We start from the raw sequence: 23,749 nt of genomic DNA, 5'->3' as shown, positions 1-23,749 counted from the left end.
AAAAATATATTAAACGTGTATAATATTACTTTATACATATAAAACAATAGACAGAGAGAGATAGAAATTATTAAGATTTTTACATTAAGAATTAAAGATTTTAATGATATAAAATGTTTAATTTTCTATAAAAGTATTAAAATTTAATTAATTGATAATTTTTTTTATTATTATTTTAATAAATTAAGAAAAATTGTTAAGTAAATATAATAAAGTTTACTTACTTCGCGCCTTAAGAGCAACACTTCTTAACATTTCTTCATAATTAAGATTAGGAGAAGTTTCATCGAAGTCCTGATAATGACTTGTCCTTCCTAATGCCGTATAAATGGCACTAAGTGTGAAATAACAATCGGAATTACCTTTAGTTCGATTCTCGTAATTATGGAACAACAAACCGACGACATTCCAGTTGAATTTATAAAGAATTTTTAAGAAAACCAAACCAATCTGGGAATAGGAACCGTTCATTCTAGTTAATAGACGATAATGTGGATTTTTGAAGTCGAAATTATCATTCTGTCCTGCAGCCGTCAGTATAGGAACGTCCCAAACTGACGAGTAACGTGCCACAGGTGCCAACGCATAAGTGCATAAGGGTCCCAAAAAGACATCGGCACTGTTTTCTATATAAAATTCGAATGCGGCTAGTGGACCATACGTAGAAGAGCATTGAGTATCTCTATATAAAACTTGTACCTGCCTACCAGACAATAAACCACTTTCTCCTCTTTTCTTTTGAGATCTGACGGCGTATAGCACCGGTGGTAAAACTTTGTTCAGAGAATATGGATGAAGATCATTATCCGGTGCCAAAATGGCCATTCTTAGTGGACGAGATGCTATATCTCCGGTCGCTGTCTTATTACAGTTACATGATAGTGATGTTATAAGTTTAGCCCAAGCTAAACATATTAGGAGGTGCAACAGGTCTGAGGGATGCATCTCGTCTGTTGCGTGAATGCGTGGGTGACGAGACTCCGTTGGCTGCACGTTCGATTAGCCTCGTTGTCGATTCGTTCTCTATCCCTCTCTTATACAAGAAACACCGATATAATGGTCATAATTAATTCGATTATCTTCGAAAATTTCAAAACATTATCCTTGGTTCTCATTAAGACCAATTACTGAATTCATTTTGCATTAAGTGAATTTTTTTTTGTGTTATTTTATTTAACTAATTGAAGAATAAGGTATTATTTAATCAATGAAAATTTTAATACGATAAATAAACCTTTTTATTTGTATTTTTTTTTAATAAGTAGCATTATAATTTCGATCGTCGTTTGAATTAATGAATCTGAACCCACGTCATTTATTTATTTGATTTTCTTTGTATATTATGCAAATAAATCAAATTAATATTATTATTTTTAGAAATGATGTATTTATATTATTAAAATATATGAAAATATTAAATCAATTTATCGATTTTTTTATGTAAAAAACATTAAATATTCTTAATTTGATGAAATTTTTTTTATAAATTTATTTATTTATGTTAAAAAATACATTCTGTTCTTTAAAAAAATGAATAAATTATAGCATCTAACACATTTGTTTAAAAATAGTAACAAAAATTAAGATTGAAATAAATTAATGGAGAAAAAAAGAAATGAATAAGAACCGAACCCACGTCTTTATCTAAATCTTTTTAAAAAATATTTTAATTTTTATATTAAATTCATATTTTTAATTATATCAATACGATATTTTAAAATTCTTAAATTAAAAATTCCTAAAAATTGTCTTATCCGGATTAAAGATAAACGATTAAGCATCAATATTTTCTCTTTATCCTATTAGCAAATGGTATTAATCTTCCAAATTATCTATTTTTATGGCTTATTTATATTTCTTCTGTTATATCCAAGCTAAAATAGGTCTTAAAACGTCGTCATAGTTTTAATGATCCTTGTAAAAAAAATATTAAAATATTTTAAGTGTTTTCGGCTTTATATATATATATATAATAAATGCTTATAAAATAATTTTTTAAATATTTATTTCTTAGAAATTTAAAAATAATATTTGTATTATTAATCATAATAAATAAAATGGTGTGTAACGCCATCTTTTATGAGATTTTGTATTATCAAAAATTTATATTATTAATTAATATAAAATGTCAAAAAGCTTAATTTCGAGAAATCGTAAATGTTAATAACTAGTAAGATCTTCATTAAGTCCGACATCTCTCGAGATATGACACGTAACACTTCTCTATCTCCTCACCCCCTCGATCCTTAATTATTATTAAAATTTAACAGCATCAATGCCTCTTATACACAAACTACTGTACCAAATTTCGTTTCTCAATCTTTACCCCTACTCTGAGATATTAAATTGATGCCAAAAGACATACACACGTACATATCCACGGAATTTTTTCTTGTTTTTGATTTTTTTGGAGGGTTTAAAACATGGAAATTTACAAAAACTCACGAGTCAAATTTGTCACAATTCCAATACTTTCCATTGTTTTGTATATATAACAAGCAGAAAATCAAAACTGACAATTATTTACAATCTCTCCTATTGTTTATTTACTAGATTTTTTCTAAGGTCGCACCTAAAAGTAGTATTTATAGCAACTGAACTATTGATTCTTATATCAAAGAATATATGATTTTGATTTGATTTGCTGATCAAAAGATAGGGAAAAATTCCATTGTTAAAATCTGATACAAAAAAAATATATTCAAAATAAGAAAATTACTAAATGTTTGTAATTAAACATAAATTTCTGATAAAACTTTCATAATTTTAGAAATAGTACTAACGAAAAAATAATATTTTGTAATATTCATACATGGAAAGGCTATAGAGATGAAGAGGGTGTATGCTTCTTATCAAGAAAAGGCTCTATAAATTTTCCTTATAAATAATAATAATAATAATTTAAAAATTGTCAATGAAAAGTTAAATATTGTTCTAATATTGATATTGAAAATATTAAATATTGCTATTTGATTCACAATTGTGCATTCTTTTAAAACGTACACGATAATATATATAGGCTTATATTTGTGAGAATGTATTGCAGTCAGTGGAGCTTTATCTTATGGACGAAAAAGGCAATTTCCTCGGGCCTCCACCAACAGAGGGCCCCAAACTAATCTTTTTATTAACTCGTACTGTTGTAAGAATATCGAAATTTAAATTTGGGCCTTATCCCGAGGACCCTGGATTGCCGGTGTGACTCAGGCATATATTGGCATAACGCAGAACTTAATTAAAATCCACCAGAAGCGAGAATACCGGGGATCCTCCGAAAAAAAAAATGTTCGAAGTTGAGACTGTACTGTATGTACATGGGGTCCCCTAATTCAAGTTTGTCAGGTCTCTCACGAATCAGTAACGCACCATTGATTACTTAAGCTATAACAAACCCTTTACTCTCTAAGAATTAGTAATAATTTAAAAAGGTCAGACTTTAAGCTTATCTTCATAGAAAGATCCTATAACTACTTCCAGAAGCCACAAATCCATAACATGCCTGTTTATGTATGGTAGAAATGTTTCTTGTTAACTAAAATTTACTCCAATTTATAATATGACAGCGAAATTAGTTGTAGTTGTATGAAATCAACGTAATTTATCATTTAATAAAATGATTTATTCTCTCGAATTTTAATCATAAAAAAAAATAAAAACTGAGTATATTACATAAAAATATTTTCGTTAAATCAGTTTAGACAATCTAATTACTTCTTAAATGAGAAATTAAAAGAAAAACGTCGTATTTTAATCCATGTCACTACCATTCGACAGTCGCTATTCAAGTTTCTTTACCGAGTTTGCAATTACTTCTGAATTAAATAAAAAACAATTAAAGCTTAAATATATAACCGTAATAGTATTTAAAATCATATAGAATTGTTTATTTATCATTAAAATAGTTTATACATTTATTATAGCTAGTATCTAGACCTATCAGAGGTCTAGAGAAGCCGGTGTCTTGCTCTTTAAGTCGATTAATATATTACAATATTTGTGTTATCACACACGATCGTTCAGTAGGGCTTATCACACTGACACAATTTTCTATGAAAAGATTTTTGTTCAATAATATAAAATATCACCATTAATACAAGTTCAAAATACATTTCGGGCCCCCTCTTCAGTTACCTCGAAATGCATTTGATAAGACTTACTGAACTATTGTTTGTGATACAAACAGTGTAATATTAACAATAAAACAGCTCATAAATATATTAACCTGTAGGCATATACTTTAACGATCTCGAACTTTTCTTTCAGGCTACTCAGCCTAAATTTCTGTGTTAAAAAAATATCCTAAACACTATTCTTGTGTGTTATTCGGGGTGTTTTTTTAAACAGAAATTTTGGTTCAGTAGCTTGAAAGAAAGGATATTATTTAAATGACTGATGATTGTAAAGTAAAAACTTCATTTATCTAAATATATAAAATTACTTGTCCTGACTGACTGAGTCACTGATTCATCATCTCCCAGAGCAAACCGCTGAACCTAAAGAGGTAAAATTTGGTACACAGTTAGGAAACGCACATTAAGAAGGGATTTTTCGAAATTCCCCCGCGGGGGGAGAGGGAGAGCATTAAGGCTTAACGGGAAAAACGGCTTCTACTGAACTATTTTAGATGCGATTTTTTTGTTTTTAACTGCGTTTTAGTAGGGTATGCCAAGGGAATGCACACTTAGAAGGGATTTTTCGAAATTTCCCCGCGGGGGAGAGGGAGAGCATTAAGGCTTAACGGGAAAAACGGCTTCTACTGAACTATTTTAGATGCGATTTTTTTGTTTTTAACTGCGTTTTAGTAGGGTATGCCAAGGGAATGCACACTTAGAAGGGATTTTTCGAAATTTCCCCGCGGGGGAGAGGGAGAGCATTAAGGCTTAACGGGAAAAACGGCTTCTACTGAACTATTTTAGATGCGATTTTTTTGTTTTTAACTGCGTTTTAGTAGGGTATGCCAAGGGAATGCACACTTAGAAGGGATTTTTCGAAATTTCCCCGCGGGGGAGAGGGAGAGCATTAAGGCTTAACGGGAAAAACGGCTTCTACTGAACTATTTTAGATGCGATTTTTTTGTTTTTAACTGCGTTTTAGTAGGGTATGCCAAGGGAATGCACACTTAGAAGGGATTTTTCGAAATTTCCCCGCGGGGGAGAGGGAGAGCATTAAGGCTTAACGGGAAAAACGGCTTCTACTGAACTATTTTAGATGCGATTTTTTTGTTTTTAACTGCGTTTTAGTAGGGTATGCCAAGGGAATGCACACTTAGAAGGGATTTTTCGAAATTTCCCCGCGGGGGAGAGGGAGAGCATTAAGGCTTAACGGGAAAAACGGCTTCTACTGAACTATTTTAGATGCGATTTTTTTGTTTTTAACTGCGTTTTAGTAGGGTATGCCAAGGGAATGCACACTTAGAAGGGATTTTTCGAAATTTCCCCGCGGGGGAGAGGGAGAGCATTAAGGCTTAACGGGAAAAACGGCTTCTACTGAACTATTTTAGATGCGATTTTTTTGTTTTTAACTGCGTTTTAGTAGGGTATGCCAAGGGAATGCACACTTAGAAGGGATTTTTCGAAATTTCCCCGCGGGGGAGAGGGAGAGCATTAAGGCTTAACGGGAAAAACGGCTTCTACTGAACTATTTTAGATGCGATTTTTTTGTTTTTAACTGCGTTTTAGTAGGGTATGCCAAGGGAATGCACACTTAGAAGGGATTTTTCGAAATTTCCCCGCGGGGGAGAGGGAGAGCATTAAGGCTTAACGGGAAAAACGGCTTCTACTGAACTATTTTAGATGCGATTTTTTTGTTTTTAACTGCGTTTTAGTAGGGTATGCCAAGGGAATGCACACTTAGAAGGGATTTTTCGAAATTTCCCCGCGGGGGAGAGGGAGAGCATTAAGGCTTAACGGGAAAAACGGCTTCTACTGAACTATTTTAGATGCGATTTTTTTGTTTTTAACTGCGTTTTAGTANCAATATATAACAGGGTGGTTCAAAAGTAAGTTAACCGAAAAGTACGTGCGTGATTATACAGGTGTATATATGTATATACACATTATACACTTTTTAAAATATGCCTAGGTTAACTGACTTTTGATCCACCCTTTAGTTTTAAGTCAATATATCTTAGAATTACGACCAGATAATTTTTATTTAATTATATATGTAATATTTTAAATCGATATAAAATACTTGTAAACCATGTCCCAAGTTAAAATAAAGATGTTTATCTGCAGAAAAACACAGAGAAGAAATGATTTTTATCTACTCGTTGGGAAATTTTTCGATCAATCTAAGAATAAGTGACTTCATCTCGTTAAAGAAAAAAAAATCATTTGGTGAACTAGAAGATTAAGAAATCTTTTTTTCTTATATCTTATCTTCATTTTCTACAAAAAAAATCTTTTTTTCTTAGTTTAAGGTTAATATGAAAAATGATAAAATGTATTTTTATAAACTAAAATGCTTTATAAATGTCTTAAACATCTTCTTAAAAAATTTATTTATCAATAAAATTAATATATGAATTTTTTTTTTCTTTCTTTTAATAAGAAACTTTTCCAAGTTATCTTCTTTATAATTAAGTGAATGAAAACGTTATAAATCAGTTAATAATTTATTTATTCTTCATTTTTTTTTAAAATTATTTTATTCATTAATAAAATATACGGTAAGGACTGTATAAAATTCCATTAAAAATTAAATATTTAATTTGTTAATTGTTATAATTGTAATAAGCTTTACTATACTTAAATACTGTAATAAGGTTTAAATTTTATTTAATATTTATCAAAAGGATAAAATATAAAATTAAATGAATTAATTAATTGTCATATAATATTTAAAGTTTAATTTATATTCGAATCTATGTGTAAAACCCCACTCAGAGAAGCGTTTTGAATGGTAAGAAACCAATTTGTTTTGTACTGTTTTAACGTAAAAAAAACCCTAAATAAAAAATAAAATAGAATATTGGCTTATAGAAAGAGGGTAGAATTCATTTCTGATCAATATTTTATTCAATCGAAGAATAACTAAAATACTAAAATCCAAGTGTACAGTATATATTGTACACTTGGATTTTAGTACAGACACGATGGGAGTCGAATCACGTGGGTTCGAATCCAATCTAAATTAGTCTACCATACATATTTATTTATTAAATCGTGTTTACTTTTGTAGCTATCTACTTATCTAGTCTATTAAATTATGCTGCCTGTTATCATATATATATAACTTAAGTTGATTTGTTATGTTAATTAATTGAATGTTCAGAAAGTTATATACATATATGTAATGTTTAAATGTTTACATACAGAACCTGAGAGATTTAATGGAGTTCCCAACTTCTCTCTGAAAGCCAAATATATATATATATATATATACAAGTAAATAAATCAATAAAACTAAATTTTGAGCTTTCTCTCTGTATCTGGACCTGATCAAATGGTCTCGCTAGTCTTTTTCTATCCTGTTTACACTCATATTTGACGTATATACAGTTAAATCTGTTTAGGCAAGTTTTTTTTTATTCAGGTTCCGTATTAGACAGGTTTTACTGTATAATTAAAACAAAACAATTAAAATATTATCGAAACGTTCTCGTGGAAACACGGAATATTATCTATAATTAACCTTATAAACAATATTTATTTTCGTTAATCTCCAATATATGATCGTTTTTTAATGTTATTTATATATTATTATATTATTCAGACAATATCATATAATAAAAATAGTTTTTTTAGGTAAAACTTTTTCAATTTTATCAGCATTAAAATTATATAAGGGAGAGCTTTAAATCCGAAATATATTGAACTTATATCGAATATGACAAGTCATTTTTATGTGAAGAAAAGGGAATATTACTTCCGTCTTAATATTAAATCTGGAAAAATAAATTTTAAATCACGTTATAAACGTAATAAATTATTTAAAATTCCTGTGTATTTACGAATAATTAACGTCGATTACGAGTAATTATTTTAAAATTTCAGATAAAGGAATTATTTTAAAATAATATAAATTAATTCATATGAAAATTTTAAATCGGTTATATTGATTAAATATTGTATCTGTAAACAGGAGACAGTTCATTAGATTCAATTGGACTGCAAATATTTATAAGTTGCTGCTTCACTTCGCTGTAGATTTTATCGACTTATTAATGTTTATTTAATTAATTAAAAATCTAATCTGTAGTATGATGATAACAGACAAGGCTGAATCAACACAAGTTAACCAAGCTACAGGTTAGAGCTTTACTCTATGAGACACTTAGAAGCTTAGAATCTCACGTTACGAAGTGTAGAAGAATGAGGCCTTAATTTGGACAAGAGTCTCTTAATACCAAAGATCAGGGCCTTAATCTTTTAAGAATAAGGCGCTAATTTGGAGAAGTGCCTCTTAATACCAAAAATCTTGGGCCTCACTGACCTTAATAGAGAGTTGTAGGTACAGTACAGTACTGTACATCTTAAGCTATATTTTTCAAATATTGAGCATAATTTAAAAATAATTAATTTTTAAATAATTTAATAAACTTTGTTTACTTCTTGAAATAGTTATATCGATTAATATTGAATTTTTAACTATTTTATAAGTAAATTAATCGAGTAAATCTTATGTGTTTACACAGCATCAATAAGTAAATAAATAAACATTAAGTTTAAAAGGAAAAAATTTTTTTCTTGTTGAAAGAAAATAAAAAAGAAGAAAAAAAGTAAAAATTCTTAAGTATTTTCTGAAGTGGCTGCTCGTGTTAATTATGACAAAGGAAGAAGTTTCACAACAAATACAATTAATGATCGAACAAACATGCACTCGAGCAATAGCAATCATTAAATGAACAGAAAATAAACTCTTGTTAAAGCATTCTTCTCTTAGTTTTTTTCATTTAAATTATCAATTATTTATCATTTCTAGGCCTTAATTTTTTTTAAAAAATACACACATATATATATATATATATACACTTTAATCAATATTAAATATGTAGGTAGTCAGGTTTAATTTTATATAAATTATAGTGCTGTAGATGATCATAAATAATAATAAATTTAATATTTTTTTTTATAAAAGACTTTTCTAATCTTATCACTAAAGAAGTTTTATTCATCAAAGTTGATAGAAATGGTTGGAATTTATTAAATTGACTAGCGTGTTTGGTATTTTGTTTTGTCTTTTATCGACTTCAAACCTTTACAAGAACTTTATATTCACGCTCCAGATAATTGTCGGCACTCCACTAATGAAGAGAATGCTCGACTTTTACACCAAACAAACCTTTAAAAAATAATTTTTAATTAAATATTCTTTAAAATCTATCATTTCATTTCTTTCTAGATATAAAAATTCATGTATTTTTTCCCCTATAAACGTTTAACATTTCCATTTTTATCTAACTTATATATATATATATTAAACGTCTTCTAGGAACAATAATTTATAGAGAATTATTTCTAGAGAAGCTTTAAAAGTTGAATGGAAAGATTTTCTAGAATACATTTCGTTGTAGCTGATATCATGTTGAAGTTTATTTCCATTCTTCAGCAGACTTATCTGAACAATCTTCACTTTTCTTTGTTCGCTATTCAAATAATCTTTAGTAAAGAATTTCATTAAGCGAAAAAATGAATACAAGAAATATATATTTAAATTTTTTTCGTATTTTTTNGTTACCCCCAACGTCTCCAATGCCAAGACCAGCGACGACTAAACATACGACAGAAGATCGAGCCCCAACGCGACAAACTACCACGCGCTCTGGCCGACATGTATCGTTTCCCGTTCGTTTCGTGTCTCAGACACTGGTGGGGGAGTAGCTGTGGCCGCCAGCGCCAAAGATCACGAACTCTGTCTGGCAACACTTGCCAACAAGAGTGGCTGGCAACGTCAAAAAAGAAAAGGCGCATAAGTTCGTTGGATTTTGTCCGGGTGTTGCCCGAGGATGTCTGTGACAGTTCTAACCTTTTCTAATAAAGTTCTTTTTTGTTACCGTGCGTGTTTGCCTGCTTAATGTTAGATCTAAACATCAGTAGGATTGAATGACAAACGTCTAACCAATGGCGGCCATCCATTACCTCCAAAGCAATGAGCCCACGGGCGAATTTAGGGGTGTGCAGGGCACGATTTCCCCCTTCTGGACTTTTTCTCGAGTAAAGCCATATACCTGATTGATTGAAAAGCACATTGTTTTTATTCTGCACTCCCTTCTATAAGATTTCTGAATCCGCTAGTGATGAGACCGGTAGTAAAAACAAGCTAATGTTCGAAATTTATGTAAAAATCAAATTGTATTATATATAAACCAAGTAGTGATGTGCCGGATATCCGTATCCGTATCCGTATCCGCGGATATCGGAGGGAAAAAAAAAGATCCGTATCCGTTACTTTTTAGCGGATCTTTAACGGATCTTTTATCTTAACGAATTTCATTACTTATTAGAAATTTTAAAGATAGGTAGCAATAGTACATTCGTCATTTACTATTGTAAAATATTTCCATATTACACTAATAAACTTTTTTGTCAACATTGTTTTTATTTTAATTTAACTCAACACTCTTGAAAAACACAAACGTAATCTACGCTATCCCGTATTACACTAGCCACAAACCAGTGTTTCCCAACGTGGTGCCCACGCCCCACAGGGGGCAATTGGATTGCTAAGAAGGGCAATTCGAAAATGGACTTGTCCAGAGTTTAAGTTAACCGTATAGCTGCTGTATATGTTAGGAAGACATAAGAATTTTAGAAAGGCTTAGGTGGGGCATAGCACAAAAAAGGTTCGGAAACACTGCACTAAACTATTGTGGCGGTACGCTATATTTTTGTAAATATAGTCGGCGAGTCGGATGGTAACACTATTCTGTGCTCATTTCAATCGGTCCGAATCGTAGGTGGACGAAAGTATGAAATAAAATGGTTCAAATTCTTAAAAGATATTATTATTATTTATTNCAATAGGTGCCTTCCTCGCAAGGATTTGAAGAGTTAAAATCAGTTTGAAATAGTTTATGTTATTTATTATTAATACTAAATTAACAGAATATATTATACAATAGATTGAAAAGATTGGCTAAAAAGGATGAAACAGTAATTCCATTTCGTGCTTTAAACAATCCAGCATTACGTGAATGGTTAGATTTATGCTACTAAAATGCCGAGAAACAATACAAGTGAATTAACATTTAGGCGTTGTCATGTCTTGGTGTTGTTGATATATAAGAGACTGTAAACTTGTATAGTTGTTACGATGTATGCTTAATAATAGACGAATTATTTGACTTAAAAAATCGTGAGGTTCTCAACATCTTGGTTATATAGTGTTGTATAATTCACAAAATCTCGACTGTTATGCACAAGTATTTTGGAGAAATGTAATGACAAAATCATTATAGAAGATGTTTTAACACATTAGTCATTCTTAAGCTGTCAAAAAAATTTAATTGGCTTAATAACTGACAGTAATCTCTATACATGCTTCGTGCTGGAAGAAGATTGAAAGATGTTTCTCCAAGTTTACTGTGTAGGACACACTTTAGACTGAAGAATCAGAGCTAAATTTACTATATCGGATCAATTCTTTGCTAGTGTAAAAGCAGCCTGTGAAAGTGTCAAGAAAAAAGAGACATACTGTTAGACTACCTTAAAAGAAATGGGAAAATAAATGCTCTGCCACCTATATCTTTAATAATAAGGTGTAGTACATGGCTAAAAACTGCACGTTATCATTTGCAAAACAGACACATTAATTAAAGGAATGTATTCACTTATTGCAAAAAAAAAGGAAGCATTGCTCTTTATTGTCTTTTTGCATTGTTAAAATTTAAAAAGACGAAAATTTGAAATGCAGTTAAAAGATATTTTGGAGACATCTCCAGACATTGGCACGCTAATTTAAAAGTTTTGACAAGCAGGCCATGAGTTTCTAGTGTAGCAGAATCTGAGAACTCTTCACACATTACTTGAAATAAAGAATTTATCCAGACAAAAATTAGCCATTTATATGAGTTTACAATATCCTATTACTTTCTGGAAAGAATTTCAACAAACTGAATGACCTTCCTCCAGAGTTTCCAGTTGATTTCAGACGAAAGGCAATTCGTATGATCGATCAACTGAATGCCTTTAAATGAAATTTCTTAATATCAAAGTTTATATATTTATTTGAGATTGTCACTAAGAACTAAAAGTGTTAAATTTAATCAAATAAGAGTTAAAATAACTCATTAAAAGAATTTTTGTCTTTAAAATAAAGTATTTATGAACGAAATTTATTTATTACTAAATCTCGGTTAACTAATATTTGGGCCAAATTTCTAAAGTTTCTGAATTAAATAATGTGTTTTTTTTAATCATTTCTAGAAAATAAAAGCTTATAGATCTTTCAANCACTATTCCGTGCTCATTTCAATCGGTCCGAATCGTAGGTGGACGAAAGTATGAAATAAAATGGTTCAAATTCTTAAAAGATATTATTATTATTTATTGTGAAATTTTGCCGCCCCCTAAAAAGTGCCGCCCGGGGCGGGCCGCCACTGCCGTCTCCCCTACGCTACGCTATTGACTGGGAGTCATATTTTCAATGACCGGATAGTTCAGAAATAAGTTCAAAAAAAAATCCTGTTTTAAGGTCGTATTGACGACTGCGGAAGAAAAAATCTTAATTATTGAAAAAGAGAACTGGCCAGTTATAGGAGAAGGACGTGTGTTATCCCACCCAACAGTACACATAAAGAAACAAGCCGAAAAAAGGGACAAAACCCCAGATATCCATATTTTTATCTTATCTACCACTTTTTCTGTCTTCTTAATTCTATCCCTTTTTCTGTTATTAGTGTTAAATAAGTGTTTAAGGTTAGTTTTAAGGTTCCGGGTTATATTGTTGCAATCGAGATCTGTATTGTACACGTGCTTTGGATACAGCGAACTATTATTATCTCTGTAATTTTGCATGCTACTATTTGTACCGTGAAGTTGGAACCCCTCGAAATAGAATCTGTATAAAGACGCGAAATAGCTTAATTGGAAAATTATATCAACTTTTGTTACTTTATCCTGTCTGCCTTTTGTGGTGAATTCTAATTTAGCACACTTTCACACTATAAACAAAAACACATGCAGTGCAAGTCAAAACACGTCGCGTTATTAACGCAAAGTGTCAACTATAGGTCCAAGGTCACACGCACCAGCGCCGACTGGTACGAAAGTTGAGATCCGTATCCGTATTCGTATCCGCGGATCTAGACTCTAATGATCTGTATCCGTATCCGTATCCGCGTATATACATTTTTACGATCCGGCACATCACTAATATACATATATGTTAACTCTGTCAAAATTTCCCCATGGTGTTGTTTTTTATTTTCTTTTAGACCAAGATCCTCTATTATTTTTGCAANTCCATTCCCTAAGCTTTCCATATCTAGTCTCGATTTTCTTCTATCTAATTCTGTTTTCGAGATTGAGGAAAAACGGACAGACAGACGGACGACAGCTTAATTTGAAAATTGCAGCCTAATAAATTTTACTGTACATCCATCATATTTTATGATTAATTGAGGGTTCGAATGTTTTACATTCGTACAAAACAAAAAAGATGAGGAGGAGGAGGAGAAGGAGGAGGAAGATGAGAAGGAGGAAAGAAAGAGAGAGAGAGGAGGAAGAGGAGGGAAAGAAAAATGTGGTTTAATTCAAACAAGAAAAAAAAGTAAGAGAAGAATGTTGTTTGATTCAAACTCGAAGGAGGAGGAATAATTTCTTAACAAACTTTCCTTTCATTTGATTGTTACGTTAAGTCATTTGACACAAACGATAACACCAGATAATAACATTTTAAAATTTAAATCTCATTGCCATCGAGTTTATGCTTCTGTCAACTTTTCTCAAAATTACTAAATTAACAGAATATATTATACAATAGATTGAAAAGATTGGCTAAAAAGGATGAAACAGTAATTCCATTTCGTGCTTTAAACAATCCAGCATTACGTGAATGGTTAGATTTATGCTGCTAAAATGCCGAGAAACGATACAAGTGAATTAACATTTAGGCGTTGTCATGTCTTGGTGTTGTTGATATATAAGAGACTGTAAACTTGTATAGTTGTTATGATGTATGCTTAATAATAGACGAATTATTTGACTTAAAAAATCGTGAGGTTCTCAACATCTTGGTTATATAGTGTTGTATAATTCACAAAATCTCGACTGTTATGCATAAGTATTTTGGAGAAATGTAATGACAAAATCATTATAGAAGATGTTTTAACACATTAGTCATTCTTAAGCTGTCAAAAAAATTTAATTGGCTTAATAACTGACAGTGCTCTCTATACATGCTTCGTGCTGGAAGAAGATTGAAAGATGTTTCTCCAAGTTTACTGTGTAGGACACACTTTAGACTGAAGAATCAGAGCTAAATTTACTATATCGGATCAATTCTTTGCTAGTGTAAAAGCAGCCTGTGAAAGTGTCAAGAAAAAAGAGACATACTGTTAGACTACCTTAAAAGAAATGGGAAAATAAATGCTCTGCCACCTATATCTTTAATAATAAGGTGTAGTACATGGCTAAAAACTGCACGTTATCATTTGCAAAACAGACACATTAATTAAAGGAATGTATTCACTTATTGCAAAAAAAAAGGAAGCATTGCTCTTTATTGTCTTTTTGCATTGTTAAAATTTAAAAAGANAAAAAATCTATAAAATTATCTGTAAAAAATCAGTAATCTCTCATTTTTAATCGTAGTTTTAATTTATTTAATTTAAAATATATGGTCTCGATTTTAGTAGTGTCTTAGCCCCTGTACATCATATTTTTCCTCATAACACTAGAGTCATGCTGGTCGTCTATCTAACTCCTTTCTCGATATTAAGAAAGGACATGCAGACGTATGTCAGTGGATATTTATAGGTTTTGCAATGTGAAAATTGCTACCTAATAATGAATAAATCCACCAGTCCCTCATTGGATATACCCCTGAATAATGTACAGTACTTGAGAGGAGCTGCAGATTTTCTTCACTTTGTCGGTTGTGTTGCCCTATCTTGTCAAACTGAAACATAAATAATGAAAAATATAAAAACGTATCTTAATAATAAATTATTTCTAAAATGATTGAAAAATTTATTTTTATATATATTTTTGCAGCAGCAGAATTATTTACTCGTCTGAGTAAACATCAGCGCGTGTTGACAATTCGATTTGAATCTTATCGTAATTTTCTTAATTTTACAAAATTAATTTGTATTTAGGCTTTATTATTTTATCATTATTCATATTAACTTTAACCATTATAATCAGATTCTAAACTATAAAGGCACACGCTATTATAACCTGGTATTAAACTATGAATTTAAAGCCGCACTATAACGATCTGTACCTGTAAGTCTCTATAACAGAACAGAATTCGAATCTCATCTCTATTTTCTTGATTTTAATTAAAAAATTATAATTATAATTAAAATATTTTATGACTATTTTTTTTTTAAATTTAGGCCTGCTTATTGTAATTTTATTTCTTGTTAAAAATGTGAGTAATTAAAGTTACGTTAAGTCAAATACGTTACTTATCATTTAAATTATTTTTATTTAACATTAATGTATTTAANAACGAAAATGAAAATTTGCTTGATAATTCAACTACGCTTGTTGGAGAACAATAAAAACACTACACTCAACAAGCCACCAATAAAACTCAACTGCCTAACCTATAACCAAAGTCTCCTTTTAATTTGTTTTTTAAAAAAAGCGCTTGACAAACTTGCCCCGCATGCCGAAGTTGCCCCGATCTCCCCTACATATTTTAACAGCATGCAATACTTTTATGTCTAAAGTAGCAGCCTGTTAAAATTTTCAATATTAATATTAGCATAATAATTAAATTTTCATTGACGAGTTTGAAGTGTCATTCTTTCTTTAGACCGTTAGCATATGCTTCTTTCTACTTCTCTCGTGTGCAGAATCGTCTCTATATTTTGCATTGTGCACAGTCTTTACATAATAATGCCCAGTGCAAAATATAGTTATTAACTCTTTTATGATGTCGAAGATCAAGCGTTAACCCGGTGCAGGAAGATGGCCAAGCTTCATAGCATGGGGCCCTATGGGGTTGCATACTCCTAAAGCTAACTCTGATCGAACTCTTCTGAATCAAAACAACACACGGGGAATCTTCTAAAAGAAAAGGTGCCTCCTGGAAGGGTTTTTATGGGAGAGTGGCCCTTATTTAAGTGTTAGACACGTAAAGAAAACTCGAAAAACTCTATGCATCAGCACATTGTCCAGGAGTGAATCCGCAATCTCCAAGAGTTGTCCAATGGATAAAATAAATGTTCACTCGTTTTTATTCGCTAACCACTGCTGGGCTTGTATCAAGAAAAACAAAGATTTTAATCTTTATTTTTATATTGATTAATACTTTTAATGTTTATCGAATATTTTAAAAATTCCAAAATTATTATGGCATTAATATTGAAAGCAACATCACACATGCGTTACTATATTAAATATTTTTAGCAATTATTTATGACAAGTATATAAAGAGTACACGATGAAAAATTTATTGTTTGTTCATTTAAATTTAATTAGATTAATTAATAACTTATTAATTAAATAAAACATACTTCAAATAATTAAATAAATAATGAAATTATAAGCTGTAACATAATTTTAATTACAATTTCTCTTACATTGCAATTAGTAAAGTTTATTGAAGAACTTACGTATTAAATTTTTCGATTTTATATTGATTTTTTAAAAATTAATTCAATTTTATTAGATATTTTTTTTATCTAAAACACGCAATTTTTAATAATTTGAGTGAATTTTTTAGCATTTTATAATAAAAATAACATTTAAATTAATTTTTCTCCTTTACCTCCTTCTGTTTATTATAAAGGTTTTATGTTATTAATATTAAATTAAAAGTATAAACACCGTTTAAAAAATAATAATGAAGCATTAAAATATATGATTGATTCTAATAAAATTTTTTTACGAATTTTTATAAATATATTTTGCAAAGATAATCTGAATATATATTAAAATCAATTTAATAAAATTGTTCGAATATTTTAACATGAATAGAATAAATTCCTTCATACCGAAATTTAATAGGATGAAAGACGTTTTGATAATATTCCCCCTGCCAATTACTTGCAAATTTCCTTTAAAAGGTTCAATAATAATAATAAGATAATTTAATATAATTTAAGTAACTTATAAACAATTTTTTTAATATAAATTTCGCGAAGAAAAAAAGCCATTTAACGCTTGTTTTAATACTACTCGCAGTAACAAGAAAAATGTCAACATTGAAAGTGTTAAACAAACTACATCTCATAAAAGGTACTTTAAGTCGGAACTCAGTCAATCACATAATAAACAGTAAATGATGTACTGTAATTGTGTACAATACAAACACGGCCGAAGTTTCTCTACTTCCTCCCTCCATTGAGAATTTCTATTGGTTTCGGATGTTCTCTTGTGAAGACGTCTATTCGAGTTACAGTAATTCTAATTTAAAATTAAATACTTTTTGACTGTAAAAAATTAATAGCTGTGTTATATATTTTCGTACATTCCTACTTCAAATAGTTAATGTTTTAAAATATATTTTGTAGAACATTTTAAAATTATCTATCGAAGAAAATTAGGGAAAATTGAAATCTAGAACGTGTTATAAACAATATAAAGATTATATACAGTAAAACCTGTGTAAAACGGACTCACATGCTAGCAATATTTGTCAGGTTTCCTGGTATTTTTCTGATACCTGCGCTTATCTTCAGCATTCATTCATTAGCAACATATATGACTCCATATCTGACATATGTCTTCATTAAAGATTCGTACCAGAATTGTCTTGTCCTAAATGTGTGTTGATACATATAAATAGACTCCTATTCATACGTATCAACGCATATTTACAAACTTCTCTTTTGTAGGAGTCTTTGAATAATAATACATACCGAAGGAAGCTGATTCTATACAANTAATTAAAAAAATGTATAAATAGTTTAATGCACATTGTTATCTTTTGATTCCTACATATGTTGTTTAATATATATCATATTTTAGAAATACATTAAAAGTTTTCCAATCCATTGTGTTGCTCTTAACGCCTTGACTCTTTCGGGGTCCGGCGCATGTCGTCCAGAGCCTACGACATGCCCGAGATATAAGATGTGCGGTTTAGCAAACTGACATTTGTTGACATTGATCGTCAGTCCCGCGTCTCTTAATGCTCCTAAGACCGTCCTAATGTGGTGTAGATGTTCTGGCCAACTTCGCCCTGGTCTTCCCTAGTTTGCTCCCGAAAATCGAGTTGTAGTCTCTTAGGACGTTATGAAGCTCGGTCTGTGCCAACGTCGGGAGATGCAAAGGAATTCTCTTATCATTGCCGTCCCAGCGCCCACGATCGGGCGGCTGTCGAGTGGATGGAGTTTCCACCAGTTCCCCGAAACATTCGTCAGAATCGAATACTACCCCGACAGCGCATGTTTGCTTCTGATATTTCCTGAGACGATCCACATGGACCCATTTTGTTGTTCCCTCCTCTAACTTTATACGGTAACTTCCTTCTTGTTCTCGCTTTTCTACTACCGCAGGCCCTTCCCACCAGTCATCCAATTTATTATCCGGGAAAGACTTCTTCACGAGAACCGTATCCCCTATGTTAAATTTTTTTGGCCGTGCTCTCATGTTGTAATAGGCCGCATATTGTTTTTGTTTTACGGTCGCGTGTTTATTTGCTATATCGTTGACCGCTTTGATCCGATCTACTAACGTTTGTAAATACTCCGCCGCGCTATTGTTTAGGGTATCGGGTGGCGTTACCGATCCCATCCACATTTTGTTTAGGATGGCTAAAGGTCCTACCGGAGCTCTCCCATAACGCATTTCAAAAGGGGATATACCGGTCGTCTCATGGGGGACTTCCCTATAAGCCCATAACAGGAAGGGAACAACTCTATCCCAATTCCTTTTGTTTTCTGCTATGGCGTGGCTTAGCATATTTTTAAACGTCTGATTCCATCTCTCGACGCTTCCGTTGCTCTGCGGGTGCTCTGGGATCGAAAATCTAATCTGTACACCCAACATGCGGGTCATTTCACGCGTCAATCCTGCGGTAAAATTTATCCCCTGATCTCAACAAATCAGTTCGGGAAAAACCCGTTCGCATAAAGACTTGTAAAAGTGCCAAACAAGTGGCCGTCGCTGATAGTGACCTCATACATTCCACTTCGGGCCACTGAGTGCATAAGTCGATTATGCAAAGTGCGTACCGATGTCCTCTAGCCAACGAGGGATCAATCGGTCCAATCATGTCTATATTAACCACTTGAAACGGGATCGAAGGTCGAGTAAGTGGTGTGATTAAGGTCCTATCCAGGACTCAAGCAGGCGCTCTTACTTGGCACCTATGGCAGCTCTGGCAGTACTTCCGGATATCGGTCGCCATTCCCGGCCAATAGAAGACCTCGCGAATGCGACCCGCTGTTTTCCGACTGCCTAAATGTCCACCACACAGAGTTTTGTGTGCTAAATCTAACATATTTGCTCTCCGTTCTTGGGGAACAACTACCTGCTTAATGGGTCTGTTGAACCAACTATCTTGCCGATATAGTATTCCATCCTCTACAGTTAACCCATCTTTCTTATGCTTAGCGGACTCCCACAATCGGGAAAGTGACTTGTCCCGGACTTGAGCGTCTCGTAATTCTGTTCCTTTCTCATTTTCGGTGCTATTTTCACTGCACCCCGCCTCTGAGAGAGGTTCCGGGTCCTTTCCCTGATGGTTTCCGCTCCCATCTACCCTCAAACTCCTTACATGCCTTCCTCCCTTTCCCTGGAGTTTCTCCTTTCGGCCTATTAACATCCGGTAATCCTCCTGCGATAACAAGGCGTCCGTGGTCTGGTGTAACTCGTCTGTTAATGCGCACGTCACCAGTTCTGACCTTCGCGACCCTGCGAAGTCTTCCTCCCACAGCCCTATCGGGACCGATACTAACACCGCATCGATCCGGTGACCGAAGACTCCGACCAATTGGATTTCCCCCTTTGTTTCCATCACCAAGATATGTACCAACGACTTCCTTATAACCGAAATTTCAGCTCCAGAGTCAACTATGGCCGAAAGGCACTGCCCATCACATGTTAATTTGATTCTATTCGGCGCTTTTATGACCTTTGGTTGGTCATATGACGTTACCCTTGCTACCAGACGTCTATTGTCCTGAGATTTGTTACTAGTAGCCACGAGCCGCGCCTGTTTAGGCTCACTATGTGCCTTGCGTTTCGGACAATTTTTCCTCCAATGGCCCGCTTTCCCGCAAGAATAACAACTAACTTTGTGGGGTTGTTCCTCTATAGTCCGCGTCACGGGACTAGACTTCCCTTTCGTTTCTATCACGAGTCCCTTTGTTTGCCGTTTTTATCGCTTTTGTTTGAGGACGTACTACTTGACGCTTCGTCAAACTTTTCTATAAACCTGGCCAATTCCGCAGGCTTACTCCATCCCTTCCCTTCCTGCAATATCACATATTTCCTTGCGTCGTGAGGTAGGAGCGTCTTTATATGGTCCGCTACTGTCAGCTCAACAAGACCTTCTAACGTCTCCACCTCTCTACTATCTACATAGTACCGCAAGGCCACAATTTGTGTCACGCCTGAAAGACCTTTATCAGTACTATCTACATATTACTGATAAAGGTCTTTCAGGCGCGACGCAAATTGCGGCCATGTTTCTCCCGGATAGCGTTCCGCCCGCCTAAATCCCTTTAGGTATTCCGCAGGTGAGAGTCTCAACTCTTCGAAAATAAACTCTTTCAAGGAAGGGTAGTGTTTGACCTTATCCACTGACAACCTTGTCAGTGCCGCTTTACATCTTTCAGATAGCACGCTCAAAACTATTTGTCCCTGTTACTCTACCGGGACCTTGTAGGTCTCTAAAACTACTTCGACCATACGAAACCAGAATGGTACTGCCTCCTCCTCTTCCGGCATTTTAGGCAGTGCCGCCTTTACCCTGCAAGCGTAATCGTCAAAATTTGTCTTGCCGACATTGTCCTCTGCGTCTGGGGTTCCCTTTTGTAGCCTATTCCGCTCTAACTCAATTTCTGCTATCCTCACCTTAGCCTCTATTTCCGCTTTTTGGCGTTCTGTTTCCGTTTTCCTCTCCTCGGATTCCGCGAGCTTCCTTTTGGCCTCAGACTCAATTTTTGCAAGTTCAATCTGAAGCTTAAGCACTTCGATTTCCTCTCGAGATTCGCCTCCTGGCACACCTGCCCTGTGCCCGTTGGTCGGCCGATCATCTTCCCAATCTTTTGTTTCTAAACCTCGCAATTTCGTGCGTTTAGGCATCTCTGTGCTAGCGAGTAAAATAAAGATTTACCTGGGTCAATGATTGCCGGTGTTGTTCTGTCCTTATGTCTGTCGCAGATCAGCCTTTCCGATCCTTGGTAGTTCGAAGTATGTAATCTTGTCGAATCCTGTGTAATCCTGTCGAGACTGCGCCAGTAAAGTTCAAATACACCATACACCGAGTTAAATTCAAACGATATATATATACAGTAGAACCTCCATTATCCGGACCTCCATTATTCGGATTTTCGATTATCCGGATTGATCAAAATAAACAAAAATTTTACGAATTTGCTGATTTGCACTTGGCGAATTACGACACTGTTTATGTATGTGATGGAATGTATAACTTTTTTGTTTCAACAACGTCTCACCCAGCACAGTTGCTCGTAAACTATTAAATATATTTTACGCAGTAATAAAAATATAACTTGACATACGTATTTATAAATAATTTATATTCAAATTACATCATTTCTATGACCAAGGGCGGCGTAAGGCATGGACGACGTCGGCCATCGCCTATGCCTTGTGGTCCAAAGGGCCTCGAAGGTTTATGCATTACTTAAAAGCCGCGAACGCGACGAAAAATTTTACTCGTCATAAAACGATAAATAGTTTGTCAGATTTTTATTCATAAAAATGCAGTTTCGACTGCTTTTTATTTTATAAAATCTGTCTTCTCGCGCCACCAGAGGGCTTTTTAAACAATAGGTAGTCTGTTAGCGTTGGTCAGTAGTAGTCCAAATTCAATACGAACGTTTGTTTCTTGAAAATTTGATCACGATTTAAATATAGTATTTACTTTTAATATTACCGATATGTCATCGAAAGGAAAACGTGTTGTATTATCATTAAAAGACAAAGTATTTGTTTCGATTATCCGGATTTTTCCTTATCCGGACTACCTTCATCCCCAATTAGTCCGGATAATCGAGGTTCTACTGTATATTAAATGTGAACGTATGTACAGTTACAAAAGTTCACAAAACAAACATTTACAAAACATCAATCGTAACAAAGTTCAACACGTATTCACTATCACAGGTCCGTTGAAAAAACACCTTGCGACGAACTATCTCTAAAGTCATTTACAGTCTAACAAGATGAAACAATCTTCAGGGCCAGCTTAGGCGAACTAAAGTTCAACGTGAGTTCCTTCCAAGCGTCCAAAGCGAACTAAACTTCCCTCCACCACTCAATGCTTTTATAGGATTAAAGCAGAATTGGATTCCACTGCGACGGTCGGCAACACTGCGCCTGACCACCGTCCCCAACCCGCGTGACGTCAGAGGTTGAGGTTCACATTTTTTTGGTCGACGTGCTCAGGTTTGGACGCTCATCCCGTACTCTCCGACCTTTGTCTGTAGGATTGGTGTTGTTCTAACCATCTGTACATAGAGTTGTAATTATCGGTAAATAAACTAGTGAATATGACATTTGGATCCTTCTTCCAATCCTAGAATATATAACTCGACGCCACAACGATTCCGTTCGCGGATGCGATCAGATTGAGCAATCTGACTAACTTTAACTATTTAGAGGAACCATTAACGGTCCCCTCACCACCAATCAGCTCTTGGCAGCTCTACAAGACGTCCACCGATGGCGTGATGTCGCTCAACCAATGCGGTCGAGTCTTCAGAAGTGGTCCGATTGCCGTATCGTATGATCAACCGTCACTTATCGAACGATTTGAAAAGCGCGGGAAAACCTTGTGCCAGACGATTTTTATCCCGACAAGAGGGAAAGAAAAATGTGGTTTGATTCAAACAAGAAAAAAAAAGTAAGAGAAGAATGTTGTTTGATTCAAACTCGATGAAGGAGGAATAATTTCTTAACAAACTTTTCTTTCATTTGATTGTTACGTTAAGTCATTTGACACAAACGATAACACCGGATAATAACATTTTAAAATTTAAATCTCATTGCCATCGAGTTTATGCTTCTGTCAACTTTTCTCAAAATTGATGCAGACTTACGGAAATTCTACTCTTAACTTGGAATGAATAACATTAATAAATTAACATTTGTTCTAGAATTTATTTACCGTTTCGTCATTATTTAATAAATTTCACATTATTTGTTATGATTTAAAATGTTTACAAAATACTCATATAATTTAACTTTTATATTATTTTTTTTCAATTATATAAGCACTAGCTGTTACCCGCGACTTCGTCAGCGGAGGTTTTGCAAGCAAACCCCATTTACATCCAATATTTCAATAACCATAGTAATTGTTATATAACACCTACCGCTGAAGAGAATTGCCGAAAATCAAACGAACTATTTTCAATTTGATCAATTTTCTGAAACGTTTACAATCGTTCTATAATCGAACCAATACGCAATAACAAATTCGAATTTAAAAC

The 23,749-nt window shown here is 33.2% G+C and overlaps 1 protein-coding gene and 1 pseudogene across 1 annotated transcript in view; both read right to left on the bottom strand.

The window, feature by feature from the left end:
- Positions 1 to 945, bottom strand: part of LOC111627723 (atrial natriuretic peptide receptor 1-like) — a 137,162-nt gene extending 136,217 nt beyond the window's left edge. The window contains exon 1 of the mRNA XM_023371343.1: positions 225 to 945. Coding sequence (XP_023227111.1) covers positions 225 to 945 — 721 coding nt within the window. The remainder of the gene's footprint in view (positions 1 to 224) is intronic.
- Positions 946 to 18,269: 17,324 nt separating this feature from the next.
- LOC111627722 lies at positions 18,270 to 21,374 on the bottom strand (annotated as a pseudogene).
- Between the last annotated feature and the right edge of the window lie 2,375 nt (positions 21,375 to 23,749).

This window comes from Centruroides sculpturatus, unplaced genomic scaffold (genome assembly GCF_000671375.1).
Source record: "Centruroides sculpturatus isolate CEXI.00-Female unplaced genomic scaffold, Cexi_2.0 scaffold121, whole genome shotgun sequence".
NCBI lineage: Eukaryota > Metazoa > Arthropoda > Arachnida > Scorpiones > Buthidae > Centruroides > Centruroides sculpturatus.
Note: the sequence above shows the minus strand (reverse complement) of the source record. Positions and strands in the feature narration are given on the sequence as shown.